The 15,500-nt window shown below is 40.7% G+C and overlaps 1 protein-coding gene across 2 annotated transcripts in view; it reads left to right on the top strand.

Annotated features, from left to right (window-relative positions):
- Positions 1-15,500, top strand: part of LOC140741699 (ras-related protein Rab-7a) — a 48,399-nt gene that overhangs the window by 13,866 nt on the left and 19,033 nt on the right. For both annotated transcript variants that reach the window (XM_073071988.1, XM_073071987.1), the window contains exon 2: positions 7,035-7,096. In XM_073071988.1, coding sequence (XP_072928089.1) covers positions 7,044-7,096 — 53 coding nt within the window. In that variant the 5' untranslated portion in view covers positions 7,035-7,043. The remainder of the gene's footprint in view (positions 1-7,034; positions 7,097-15,500) is intronic.

Below are 15,500 nucleotides of genomic sequence, written 5' to 3'. Positions count from 1 at the left end.
CGCAAAATAGTAGCCAGGATGAGAGGCAGAAATTGCAGTGGAAGATACAAAAGACATGTCAAAAGGACAATGTTACAATAATCATAAGAGGATTTCAGTGTGCTGGTAGATTGGGATTCGGCACCACCTTGATTTTGCCCAAGGGAATTTGTAGAATGCCTTTGAGACTGCTTTTTAGAGCAGCTTGCAGTTGAACATTCTAGGGATAAACTGTTGTGGATTGAATGTTGTGTAATGAACTGGATTTATTTGGGGAGTTTAAGGTAAAGGAACCCTCAAGATCATATGATAGAATTCACCCTGCAATTTGAAAAGAAGCTCAAGTCAGATGGATCAGTATTACATTGGAGCAAAGGAATTAAGAGGCACGAGAGAGGAGCTGGCCAAGGATTGATTGGTAGGGGATGCTAGTGGGGCAGAACAATAGTGGCTGGAGTTTCTGGGAGCAATTTGGAAGACGCAGGATAAGTACATCCCAAAGACGTATTCATACAACAAGTGTATGGGACATTGGAAAAAAGTTGAATTTCCCCATGGGGATGAATAAAGTATCTATCTATCTATCTATCTATCTATCTAAAAGCAGGATGACACAACCTTGGCTGACAAAGGAAGTCAAAGCCCCCATTAAAGCAGAAGAGGGCACATAACAGCAAACGTTAATGGATTGGGAAGCTTTAAAAACCAACAGATGGCAACTAAAAGAGGCATAGGGGGGGAAATACAAAGTTTTAATTTGCTTAGAGTAAAAGGGGTTTAGATATTGGGCTGCTGGAAAATGTTGATGGGGAGGTAGTAATGGATGGCAAGGAAATGGCAGATGAACTGAATAAGTGTTTTGCATCAGTCTTGAGTATAGAAGATGCTGGCACAATGGGAAGTTCAAGGGTATTGGGGCAAAAGTCAGTGCACTTGCTATTACTAAGGCAAAGTGCTTAGAAACTGAAAAGTCTGAAGGTAGAGATGAGCTACATGCCAGGGTTCTGAAAGGGATTTGGGAGTCCTTGTGCAAGATTCCCGAAGGGTTAATTTGCAGGTTGGGTTGGTGGAGAGGAAGGCAAATGCAATAGTGGCATTCATTTCAAGAGGACTGGAATATAAAAGCAAGGGTGTAATACTGAGACTTTATAAGGTACCAGTAGGCATCACTTGGGAGTATTGTGAACAGTTTTGGGCCCCTTATTTAAAGGATGTACTGACATTGGAGAGGGTTTGGGGTGATGCTCACAAATTATTCTTGGAATAAATGGGTATGAGCAGTGTTTGGCTCTGGGACTAATGTTGTAATTAAGAATGGGAAGGGGTGGCGTTTCATTGAAACCTAATGAATGTTGAAAGACCTAGATAGTGGATATGGAAAGGCTGTTTCCTCTAGTGGGGAATCTAGGACCAGAGGACCTCAATAGAGATAGCCGACTGGTGGCGCAGTGGCATCAGTGCCGGACTTTGGAAGCAAAGGCTCCTAAATTCAAACCCATTCGGGCCCCCCTCCCCTGCGAGGGCAGGCTTTCCATCCGTGCCGGGTTGAGCACCGAGCTTGCCACTCAGCTTTTTAAAAAAAAAAACAAGGGTTGAGTTAGGAACATTCATACCGTGACCCGGTTAATCCGAAAGGAGACCAATCCTGACACTACGCATCAGACAAGAATGGATCAGTCATGAAATAGTGGAGCAGACTTGATAAGCCAAATGGCCTAATTCTGCTTCTATGCCTTGTATTTTTATCAAAGAACCAGTGTTTATAGGAATGTAATTGAATTCCTAAACATAGTTTGAGTTAATATGACAAGTAATGAGCAACTTGGGGCTAAATATTCCCATTGGGTGAAAGGTTGCTTTCAGTGTCTTAAGTTTGTAAAGAAGGTGAAACTGCCTATTGATTGTTTCAAATGATGCAATCTATCTAGACACTTCAATTTTCATTATCCAATGCATGGCAAATCAGCCTGTGGTTCTGAATTAATACAGACTAATTACTTTGAAGACAATGGGTGGTGGATTAAAATATGTTTAGGCACATGGTTCCTTAAGGTTGTTATAGCTAGGGTGGTAGTGGGGACAAGCTCCTACCTATTAAATGCTCCCAATGGCATGTCTCACATAACTTCTGACAACCAAATTCTGCACCTGCCCTTCATGTTGGCCATTAAGCCTGGTGGAATCATTGCTACTGATGGAGAGGAGGCAAAGGTGAGTTACTGGCAGCTTGAAGCCAATTACTTTGGGCAGATGTGGCTCGTGGACTAACCACAACCAAAGATGTAGGAGTAGAATTAGGCCATTCAACCTATCGAGCTTGTTCCATCATTCCATAATGGCTAATCCTGGATCCTGCTCAACCCCACACACCTGCCTTCTTGCCATATCCTTTAATCCCTTGACCGATCAAGAAACTGTCAACTTCTCCCTTAAATAAACCCACTGACCTGGCCTCCACTGCAGTCTGTGGCAGAGCATTCCAGATTTACTACTCTAACTTTTGTGTGTGTGTGTGTGTGTATATATATGTATGTATACACACACACACACACACACACACACACACACACACACACACACACACACACACACACACACACACACACACACACACACACACACACACACACACACACACACACACACACACACTCACTCTCACACACTCACTCTCACACACACTCTCTCACACACACACTCTCACACACACTCTCTCACACACACACTCTCTCACACACACACTCTCTCACACACACACTCTCTCACACACACACTCTCTCACACACACACTCTCTCACACACACACTCTCTCACACACACACTCTCTCACACACACACTCTCTCACACACACACTCTCTCACACACACACTCTCTCACACACACACTCTCTCACACACACACTCTCTCACACTCACACACTCTCTCACACACACACTCTCACACTCACACACTCTCACACACACACACACACACACACACACACACACACACACACGTGTATATATATAAAATTCCTCCTTGCCTCCATTCTAAAAGGTCACCCCTCAGTTTTGAAGCTGTGCCCTCTAGTTCTGGATACCACCACCATAGGAAACCTCCTCTCCACATGCACTCTTATCTAGTCATTTCAGGTTGGCAGCTCAACTAGGAGAAGGAAAATTAATGTCAAATCTCTGCTGCCTTGCAACTATACCCACTCATGGGGAAAGTTCTGAAATAAAACCTGAAGGGAAAAATCTGGAACTTGTCTGAAAATAAGGCAGTCCTATGTTGAGGTCAACATTGACTGGTAATTCCTGCAATGCCACTAGTGTCAAGCTTTATTGGTCTCTGCCTTTCCTTTTTGGATATGAAGATAGGTGGAGGGGAAAGTAGTTTTGAGGAAGTAGAGAAGTTACAGAAGGATTTGGACAGATTGGGAGAAATGGCAGATGGAATACAGTGTCTGGAAGTGTATGGTCATGCACTTTAACAGATGACTCTTTCTTAAAAAAAAGACTGAGGTGCAGAGGGACTTGTGAGGCCTTGTGCAGGATTCCCCAAGGTTAATTTGCAGGTTGAGTCAATGGTGAAGCTTTTCAAAGCACTTGTGATACCTCACGGAGTATTATGAACAGTTTTTGCCCCTATCTTAGAAAGCATGTGTTGACACTGGAGAGGGTGCAAAGATTCACAAAAATGATTACAGGATTGATTGGCTTGCCAGATGAAGAGTGTTTGATGGCTCTGGGCTTGTGTTCACTGGAGTCTGGAAGATTGAGGGATGACATTGAATTATTGAATGATGATAGGCCAAGGTAGTGGATAGACAATAGACAATAGGAGCCGGGGTAGGCCATTCGGCCCTTCTAGCCAGCACCGCCATTCACTGTGATCATAGCTGTTCATGCACAATCAGTACCCCGTTCCTGCCCTCTCCCCGTATCCCTTGACCCCGCTACCTATAAGAGCTCTATCTAACTCTCTCTTGAATGCATCCAGAGACTTGGCCTCCACTGCCTTCTGGGGCAGAGCATTCCACATATCCACCACTCTCTGGGTGAAAAAGTTTTTCCACATCTCAGTTCTAAATGGCCTACCCCTTATTCTTAAACTGTGGCCTCTAGTTCTGGACTCGCCCATCAGTGGGAACATGCTTCCTGCCTCCAGCGTGTCCAATCCCTTAATAATCTTATGTTTCAATCAGATCCCCTCTCATTCTTCTAAATTCCAGTGTATACAAGCCCAGTCACTCCAATCTTTCAACATATGACAGTCCTGCCATTCCGGGAATTAACCTTGTGAACCTACACTGCACTCCCTCAATAGCAAGAATGTCCTTCCTCAAATTTTGGAGACCAAAACTGCACACAATACTCCAGGTGGGGTCTCACCAGGGCCCTGTACAGCTGCAGAAGGACCTCTTTACTCCTATACTCAATTCCTCTTGTTATAAAGGCCAGCATGCCATTAGCTTTCTTCACTGCCTGTTGCACCTGCATGCTTGCTTTCATTGACTGATGTACAAGATGGATGTGGGAGAGTTTAGGACCAGAGGACACAGCCTCAGAATAGAGGGGGTGTCATTTTTGAATGGAGATGAGGAATTTCTTGAGCCACAATATACTGAATCTGTGGAATTTGTTGCCACAAGCAGCTGTGGAAGCCAAGTCTTCATCTTTATTTAAGACAGGTTGATAGATTCTTGATTGGTCTGAGGGAGAAGAAGGCAGGAGACTAGGCTGAGAGGAAATGGCATAGCAATCTCAATGGGCCAATTCTACTCCATCAGCTGTGTGGAAAGGGGGAGCTTGCTGCATGGGCAACATTGTACTGCCCTGGCTTGTGTATTATGTAAATAGCTATGACTTGATATCCATGGCCAATCCTGACCAACGGAGGGTCCCCATTGTTATAAACTTCTTTCGATCTACCCGATGCAAAGACACCACGTACTACGGTGAAAGTAACTTTAACTCGTTATTAGCAAGTTACTTGAGAGAACCCTCTTAAGCAGTCTCTCTCGGAGGCTGCTTCCAGGGTCTCTGCCTCCTGAAGCAAATACAGTTCTTTTTATATCATGCAGTCACGTACACAGATACATGTGGGTTCACCCTCCTTAGTTTCTCTACAGATGAGTATTGTTAACGTTATCAGTCTAAATTGTTCATATAACAGTTTTAATTGCTACTATGTCTGGATACAGACAGGCACGAGCCCACCACCCAAAGTCTGCTGCCCTGGTAAATAGTCACTCTTTCTAATTGCTTATCTTGCAGGTGCCATAAGAAGCACAAGGCACAATGTTTCCCCACACCAAGGCTACTGTCACCCGCTCAGCTTATCTTACGGGAAAGCATTTGTGCATTTATACTCTCTTTCTCAAGCTCATAGCTGCTATGTATGGCCTTTTTTAAAAAAAAAATATCCAGGGTTACAAGCAGCCTGCAAGATGCAAACTTAATATTACACCATAGGCATGTGTAAATTGTCCAACTAGCATCCTTTCCAATCACCCCATCCTTGAATGATTTGAGGAGAAGAATTAGGATCCCATGGTTTGATGTCCCTTTCAGATCTAAAATTAAGTTTTCAATTGGTTTGTCTGACACATTGCCTTCACAGAATTAAGTGCAGATTTGCCTGCCAAGAATCGCTGGCCTGCTATTAAATTTTAAAGTGCACCTTTGTACAGGTTAACTTTTCAAAAAAAATTGAAGTTGAGAGGGGAAAAAGCTGGAGATTGTCAAGTTCCTGGGAAAAGCATTTGAGCATTGGCTAATTTTTGTTACTTACAGTTGAAAATGCAGTACTTGCGAACTTTGCATAGTTGGTTTGATTAGGAATGCTTGGACTTGATCTTTGCACCTGTCAGCTGAACTGTGACCCTGCAGTCGTCATGATACTGATAAATTGACCTTCCTGAAGATTTGGTGATGTGGATGAAAATTAGATCTGAAATGGGGTCCATCACCTTGTGGCCATTTCTTTGAAAAGGGAACTGAATGCATGTTCAGTGAAATGAGACTAGAAAAGTGTTCATTGAGAAGATGCAAATCAAATGGTCTTCCTCTGCTACTGATTTTATTGAATGCCATTGATTTATATAGGATGTTTCAAAAAGTGAAATATGGGGGAGTCTAGGACCAGAAGGCATAGTCTCAGAATAGAAGGATGTCCCTTTCAAACAGGGATAAGGAGGAATTTCTTTAGCCAGAGAGTAGTAAATTGGTGGAATTCATTGCCAAAAATGGCTGTGGAGGCAAAGTCAATGGGTATTTAAAGTGGAAATTGATAGGTTCTTGATTAGTCAGGGCATCAAAAGTTAAACGGAGAATGGGGTTGAGAGGAATAATAACTCGGCCATGATGGAATGACAGGACAAATTAATGGACAGAATAGCCCAATTCTACTTTTGTCTAATGGTATAATATTGTACTTAAGAATCTAGTTTCATGTCACTGGCTAATGTATTAAAATTTGCTGACTTTGTGGCAGCAGTGCAATTGCAATACATAATAAATATAGAAAAAGTGAATTCCAGTATGTATATATGTAAAATTAAGAAAAGTAGTGCAAAAACACTCTGTAAGAAGTAGCAAAGTAGTGTTCATGGATTCAGTGTCCTTTTGGAAATTGGATGGCAGAGAAAGAAACTGTTCCTGAATTGTTGTGTGTCTTCAGACTTCTGTACTTCCTGATGGTAACAATAGGAAGAGGGCATGTCCTGTATGGTGGGGGCCCTTGATGATGGAAGCAGCTTTTCTGAGGCAACAGTCCTTGAAGAACATACAGCAATCATAATGTCACTGCAAATGCATAAATTTGAAAATGTAGGGGTGATGGCTCCATTTATGCAAAGGTCACTGAAGCATTCAACTCACTCAATTCACCCCCACCCCCAACCAATTGGGTGTTTTCCCAATGGGAAATGACGTGATAATTATACCAGAGTTCTAAATTTAACTCAGTAGCATACAGTAATTGCAGAGTTTGCAGCAAAATGAAGGCAAAATCTCAATGCTTAAATGAGCAACAAAGAGAGAATTGTCTAAACTGTCTACCTCTCTTCCAGCTTTGAAAGATGACGTCTAGGAAGAAAGTTTTGCTGAAAGTCATCATCTTGGGCGATTCAGGGTAAGGTAATTTTGACATCTAAATGTCACCTTCACTATTAAAACTGTTATTAGCTTGCTGGTCACAAGCCATTTTATTACTGACTTGAATAGCTATATACGTAATCATCTGTACTATATTACTGGGGATGTGAACAAAAGTTTAAAATTTGAAGTAATTTAGGCCAAATCTGAAATTTTGCTTATAGTGAAATGCCCTCATTTAAGGTATTATGCAACTTTTTTAACTGAAGTTGGACTTTGAGCCAGTAAGCTATTACCTCTGACTGAAGTAAACTAGCAACCTGCTCTTTACTGTAACTGTACCAAGAGTATACTTTCCCCACTGACTCCCACTGCTCCTAAATTGTGTTCATAAATGGTCATCTGTGATGCAAGGCCCTTCTGAAGTAAGAATTAAAGACTTGCAGCAGTGAAGTTGCACCTTGCTCTCCTTAGTGGTGCTTTTTTTTTTTTTTCTTCTCCCTCCCCTGGCATGATACTGAGTTCTAGGCTGTATGTAGCATGTAGAAATCTCTATATTTACTTGAGAGACAGCTGCAGAACCTATAGATTTGATGCAGAAGAGTAGCAAAATGTGGACTGATTACAGAAGAGGTGCTTGCTGTCTTGGGACAAATAAATCCCCAGGGCCTTGCAGGAGGCTAGTGCAGAAATTGCAGAGGCCCTAGCAGAGATATTTAAAATGTCCTTCACCACAGGTGAGGTGCTGGAGGGTAGCTAATGTTCTGTTGCTTAAGAAAGGCTCTAAGAATAAACTGGTGAGCCAGATGTCAGTCATGGTTAAGATGTTATAAGGGACAAGATAAAAATATTTCATTAATTGGGACACATCAGGGCCAAGTACATTTTGGCCCAATTAAGTGGCTACCCCAATTAGCTAAAGTTTCATGGAAATAGTGTTTTTTAATGAGTAACGTTCTGTATTTAATTTAAATGTATGATATATTAGAACACTCCTAAACCTACAACAGTACCATAACTGAGTTTCTAAAAGCTATTGATGGATGAATTAATCCAGTGTACGTTACTGTTATTTTGACTGCAAATGACCAAAATCGGCACACACCAAATGCAGATCATGGGCTGCCTTCAAATAATGCTTTCAAAGATTGCATTCTCCAAATCTTCATTTTCATTGTGACATTCAAGATTGATGATGTCTTCAAATACATCATAATCCTAACTTGTTGAAATAGTGAAACAGTTTCATTTTCACTCCTGGCCATTTTTGGCAACTCCAAACCTGAATGCTTGAAACCACTGAGCAAAATAGTTCTGAATTATCTTAATGCTTATTTCTTACCAGCTATAAGTGACAAAAATCACTGCTCTTTGAACATGAGCATAAGCATCTGATGCTATTTTAAAAAACTGTTCACTCCAGTGAACAGACTTGTGTGCGTGTGACTGATGCTAGTTAGAAACTGTTCGGCAATGATCTCCTTTCCCAATTAAGTGATTTAGTGTCCTAAATAAACGAAGGGAATCTTGGCTATTTTTTTTCCTTTTTGTTCTTTAAGAGTCGTCCCAAATAAGTGTCCAAATTAACTGGACTCCACTGATTAGGGATAGTCAGCAAGGCATTGTGTGTGACAGGTCATGTCTAACCTATCCTACTTTTTTGAAGGTGGTGTTAAGGTTGAAGAGAAGGCAGTGAACATTGACTACTTGAAATTTAAGACCTTTGACAAAGTCTTGCATGGAAGTCTGGTCCAGAAGGTTAAGTAGATTACTTCCATCTTGAATGTCAATGGATTGGAATTGACACTGGTTTAGTGGGAGAAACCAGAGAGTGGTAGAAGTTGGTTGTCTCTTTGACTAGAGATTTGTGTCTTGGGAATTGATGCAGGGATTGGTGCTGAATCTGCTGTTTGTCATGTATATCAATGATTTGGATGTGATAAACTGGATCAGCAAATTTGCAGATGACACCAGGATTGGGGGTGTAGTGTATGATGACAAAGGCTATCAAAGTTGCTGTGGGATCTGAACCAAGTGGAAAAATGGCAGATAGCATTTAGTGCAAGTGTGAGGTGTTGCACTTTGGGAGGTTGAATAGGTTTGGACATTACTTTGTGGATTGCAGGAGAATGAGGGGAGATATTAGAGGTATGTAAAATTAAGGTGATGTAGATAGGCTGAATGCATGCAGACTCCTTTCTCCCTCCTCAGTTTGGGTAAGACTAGAACTAGGGGTTGTAGATTTGGGGTGAAAAGTGAGATATTTAAGGGAAACTCTGGGTGGGTCAAATGTGGACCAGACTGCTAGTAGAAGTGGTGGATGCAGGCTTAGTTGTAACATTAATCTCTCTTAAGTAGGTACATGGATGGGAGATGTATGGAGGCCTATGATCTGGGTAGCTGGGACTAGAAAGAAGACCAAGCTGGCAAGGACTGGATGGGCTAATGGCCTGTTTCTGTGCTGTGGTGCTCTGAAATGTCTTGCCAACACCCCATGAATCCAGTAAATCACTAATGTAGTGTAAACCAGTGTCCAAGTATATTATCAAAGCTGTATTTGCAGGAATCTGCCTTGTGCTCAAAGGGATAGGCATACTAATTTTTAGGAAAGTGCTTCTAGAGGTTTTTCATAGGCTTCCATGGAAAAACCAATGCCATACAGCGTCCATTTAATATCTTTGTCTTTCAAGATTATTTGTATTTGGGGATTTTTAAAGAGTTTTAGTGTAGTTGAAGTTTGTGGAGAAAGCAAATTGACTTGGTTAGTGGCTGAAGTTGGGCAAGATGCTCCCTACCTTGGTAAGATGACAAGATCATGTTACGACTATTATTTGTGAACCTGGTTCATTAAAAGCTGCCAGACGGTAAGAAAGGGGACAGTTAAAACTTATTCCCATATGCAGATCAGTTAAATTGTGCCGGGATAGTGGATTATTGAGCCTAAAGGGTTCAGAATGATGTACCATCAGTTACAACAGTTTGAGGAACAAAATTGCCTTTAAATTTATAGAAACATAGAAAACCTACGGCACAATACAGGCCCTTCAGCCCATGATGCTGTGCCAAACATGTACTTTAGAAATTACCTAGGGTTACCCATAGCTGTCTATTTTCCTAAGCTCAATGTATAAATAACTTAATTTCTTATCTTGCAAGATAAGAAATTAAAAAGTTAATGTTGACAATTTAAGGGTTTACGTCATGCAAAATAGTTTAATAAGAACCTGTCCCCTCTATAGGGGTGTAATAGGTATGCTGTAATGCATTTCCATAACATGAATTGGAGGGAACATCTACTACATGGGCTGCATTGGTTATAGTGTGTGGGTAGAGAGGCATTTGGAATCTTTGATTAATGATGTATTGTAAATTCCTCCAAAGCAAAGTATTGAGTACAGGAGTTGGGATGTTATGTTGAAGTTGTATAATGTGTTGGTATGGGCTAATTTAGAGTATTACGTGCAGTTTTGACCACTTACCTACAGGAAAGATGTAAATAAGATTGAAAGTGCAAAGAACATTTGCAAGGTTGGTGTCAGAACTTAAGGACCTGAGTTATAGGGAAAGGTTGAATGGGTTAGGACTTTATTCCAAGGAGTGTAGGAGACTTGATAGAAGTATACAAAACTGAGGGGTATAGATGGGGTAAATGCAGGCTCTTTGCACTGAGTTTCAGTGAGACTGCAACTAAAGGTCACAAATTAAGAGTGAAATGTTTAAAAAGAACATGAGGGGAAACTTCACTCAGAAGGTGGGGAGTGTGGAGTGAGATGCCAGTGGAGTGATAGATGTGGATTAGATTTCAACATTTAAGAGATGGGTACATGAATAGGAGGGCTATAGAGGGCAGTGATCCAGGTGCAGGTCAGTAGGACGAGGCAGATAAATAGTTCTGCACTGACTAGATGGGCTGAATAGCCTGTTTCTGTGCTTTAGTGTAGTGTTCTATGACTCTGTCTTAGAGGTCTCAGTGGCCACCATCCCCTGATGTGATGGGAGGGACAGTGAGGAATACTTGCTGCACAAGTGTTCCTCACTGTTTATTCTGCCCTTTTCAGGAGATGTATCACTGCTTCATACAAGAGTACTTTAGTCTGCCTTTGAGTACCTGTCTTCATTATCTGCCATTCCATTAGCCAGCTGCCTTGTCCCTTACAATTCTTTGTTCTGTAGCTTTTTGATAATTGAAGCATGTTCGGATAATAAACCCTGACCTAGCACGAATGTTGACCTTTCAACCTGTTTAAATCTATTTTGTAACCATGCTGTAATATTCACATGCACTTTATGTATAACTTTCATACTATCCTTTAAACTATTTTACATGTCAATTAGTTTTAGATTTCAATTCCACCCGTTGTAGCTCCTTTTCCTCTATTTCTTAATGCTGGATTTAACAACTATTAATTTGGTTGTGTTCTGACTCTCAGGGATAGTCTTGATGAGTATGTTTGTAATGGCTTCCAATAATTGAGCTCTGAAAAAGAGGTCTGTTTAGCAGCCTTGCATCTTTTTTCAGTATAGTTATTCTGCTTAAATGTAATCAACTTTCAAAACGTGGTTCTGTCTTCAGTGTAGAAATGTGCCCAGCAGCACATTGCCTCTTTGCAGATATATTGATTAGATAACTGATCCATCTGCTGTATGACAAACTCTTGCTCCATGATGTTTTGCTGCAGCTATTCAGCATTTAGTTATTTAGTATGATCTCTGCCTTCTGATATTCAGTGAAGGATTTTGTAAGCAGACCTTCAAGTTCATTAAATTTTAAATGCGCTTGTTGCTTCATTTTTTTCCCCCCACAACATTGTTTGACTGCAGCCAGATGGGTTGCAATAATAGACATTAAAACGTGTTCCAGTAGTAAGGAACTAGCATTTTTTTTTGGGTGGAAGTAGGAACCAACTATTGAGCCTGGTATTCATTCAGTAACACTTTTTTTTAAAGCCGGTTTGTGAAGGCAGTGTGTTGCTTACTCACAGCTGGAACCTTCACATAAACAAATCTGACATCATGCCTTCAAACTGAGCAAAATAATTAGTGCTTAATAAAATTGTCTAGAGTCACACTGGAGGGAGGGGGGAGGTCACTACTTTCCTTCTGAAATGTATTATGCTGATCTAAACTCCTGCATAATCTTTCAACTGCGGTGTTGCAACACCTCCGCAAACAGATCCTGTAAACACCTCTAATGAAAAGACAAGGGTTTCTGCATCACCTTTCACAATCTTGACTATGTGCTACTTTTGCAATGTAGTCAGTTGTGATTGGGGAAATGTGGTAACTTCTGCAGAACAAGCTGTCACATAGACACCATTGGCTAAAGATGTGCCAATTGACTATTAAGCCAGACACCAGACACCTCCATCTTTAAGCAAATGGACTGGGCTTGCTGCCTGAGGGCTAACATTTAAACACACTATCACTTGGTCATTTTTATACCAAAAATAAACGTTATTTGTGTAAATACTTTTATAAATAAAACTTTCCATTCTTACATTTGTAGACAATGCATTTAACATTGAATTACATTTTTTAAAACCAATAACACCGTACCAATTGTAGCCCCTAGGATGGTATATAACTACATATCAAATGGTGAAAGGGTTTGATGGTGGATGTGGAGAGGATGTTTACTATGGCGGGAGAGTCAGACCAGAGGACAGCCTCAAAATAGAGGAATACCCTTCAGAACAGAGATGAGGAGGAATTTCTTTCACCAGAGTGGTGAATCTGTAGAATTTGTTGCTACAGGCAGCTGTTGAGGCCAAGTTTTTATGTATATTTAAGGCAAGGGTTGATAGAATCCTTATTGGTCAAGTCATGAAGGGTTATGGGGAGAAGGCAGGGGATTGGGGCTGGGAGAAAAATGGATCAACCTTGATGAAATGGCAGAGTAGACTTGATGGACCAAATGGCTTAATTCTGCTCTTGTATCTTATGGTCTTGTAATTCATGGGTTTGTTCAACTAGCCTTGTCCCTCCCTGTCCAGTAAAACCCTGCACTGTGGTCCTTCCCCACTAAACCCTGCTTAAAGCTTCATTGTGTCCCTCAGCACATCCTCCTGCAGCCAGGTATGTGCCATTTGGGAGCATTCCTCTCTAGACATTGCAAAGTGCTAACAGACCAAAGGCCAGCTTCCAGCGAGATAATCTTCCAGCAGCATTGGATGTCCATCTGTATTCCTTTGAACAGCCCATAAATCAGTCACAACTGCTGGGGATGAATCAAAACACAGGCCCTTGCATCAGCAGATGTTGCTCTAGAAGCAATGCTCCAAAGGGGCAGAGGAATCTATTCTCGGTGTGTGCTGGTATACCTACTCCAAACCTAGACTGACTCCTTTCTCTAAAGCTAATTTGATTTGGATTAATATTTAATTAGTTCATGTGCTACAATAAATGAAACTTCAATTTGAAATTATAAAAACACTTCATACTGCTGAAATTGCTGTTTTAAAACTATAGTATTGAAATAATGGGTGGGGGTGAGATTTGTCTTTAAAATACTTTGGGCGTCATTTTGTGTACACAGACATGTCAAGCTCGACCAGCTCCATCATGGGCACTAGACTGACCAGTGTCAAACGCCTTCAAAAGGCAATGTCTCAAAAGGGTGACATCCATCATTAAGGACCTCGTCACCTAGCGCATGCTCTTATTGAACCGTCAGGGAGGAGGTACAGGAGCCTGAAGACACTCAACAATTCAGCAACAGCTTTTTCCCCTCCATCAGATTTCTGAATGTACAATGAACCAATCATGAGTACTACCTCACTATTTTATATTTTTGTACTAGTTTATTTTAATATATTTAATACTAATATTTTTGTATTGCACTGTTCTGTTGTAAAATAACAAATTTCACAACATGCATATCAGTGATAGCAAACCTGATCCTGATCCAAATCTCTGCACCAAGATCTATTAATGATCATGATTAATGTCAATGGACTGAGATTTCAGAACACTAGTCTGAACAGTACAGGAACCTCTTGCTTGCCTGTAGAATTCTTGAGCTGACTTCTAGTTTTGGGGGTGGAGAAGGAATAGATTGAACAGATGGTTTGTAACAAGTTGCTCTTCGTAGCAGTGAGATCTCACTTCCTCTTGTACATGAAGCACTGTCCTCAGAAACTGCTATAAATTCTGTAATGTAATGGTTCATTTGGTCACCTGTATAGATGATGGCCCTGACATTACTCCTGAAGAAAAGCTTAATGGCTTTAAATGGTTAAAAATAAAACATGGGTTAGGAGAACAAAGCTGCAGGAAATTAACTTTTAGCACAATTTCCTTAAAATTGCAGTTCAGCTTGAATTTAAGGATCAAATTTTGATTTTATTTTTCTCACCTCTGCCTTATAGCCACTTTTACCAGAAGACTACAGTTTGACTCAAGTGATGTGACCCCATTCAAACTATATTTTTAAGCTTTTGGAAGCCAAAACTGCTTTTTGCTTGAACCCATCTCCATTCAACAGTGAAATTGTTATAATGCTAGTTTCACATCCCTGTTTGAGAAATGTGATCCTACAAAACCTTATCTTTCATGTTCTGCAATTTGATGATAAAATGGTATCTGAAAGCTGTATATTGCATATAATTTCTGCTTAAACTGATGCTACATTCTACTGTTCCATACTAGTTATCATCTTGTGTATGTAGATCCTCTGGGCGGGGTGATGGGGGAAGTGTTTGTTTTTTGCTGCTGAAATCTTTTTTTCTTGTACCCTTGAATTTCTAATTTCCTGCATTCAGGTTTTCTGCACAGATCTAGGTAAATGTCATAATTATCCTAATGTGTTACTTGGCAGCTGTTGAGAAATAGAATTTCCTCCTTTCCTAATGGGTTTCTGTTCTGACCCTTCAAATACTATAGATAAACTGCACTCAAGTTTCCAGTCTAGTTAGGCTAAAACCTCATTCTAGTAAAATTTGACTGTAGCCAATTAAGCTTTGGTTCAAGGGTTTGGCAATATAGGAATAAAAATCAATTGTCAAACCCTTTCTGTTCTCCAACCACGTTGATTTCCCCTAAACTAGGCCTAGTGATTTGCTACTAAATTCAACCTTCCTGTCAAATTCAGTTGGACCACCTTCCAGCACTCTCCAGTTTCTGGATCTGATTAAGGATAAAAGATTAGCTTTGTCACATGTACATCAAAATGGTGTAACACGTTTGTGTCAATGGCTAACAGTCCAAACTGCACCATGCTTCCAGTCCCAACATGGCACACTGACAACTTACTAATCCCAATCTTTAGTATGTGGGAAGAAACCATGGCACCTGGTGGAAGCCCACATGGTCTTAAGGAAAAAGTACAAACTCCTTACAGATAGCTGTGGGAATTGAACCCAGACCTTACAACTGGTGCTATAAAGTGATACACTAACCACTATGCCTCCATGCTATCCTTGATCAGCTGATTTACTACAAAT

The sequence above is a fragment of the Hemitrygon akajei genome, chromosome 19 (genome assembly GCF_048418815.1).
Source record: "Hemitrygon akajei chromosome 19, sHemAka1.3, whole genome shotgun sequence".
Lineage (NCBI taxonomy): Eukaryota > Metazoa > Chordata > Chondrichthyes > Myliobatiformes > Dasyatidae > Hemitrygon > Hemitrygon akajei.
The sequence above is the reverse complement of the archived record's forward strand: the minus strand, read 5'-3'. Positions and strand labels throughout refer to the sequence as shown.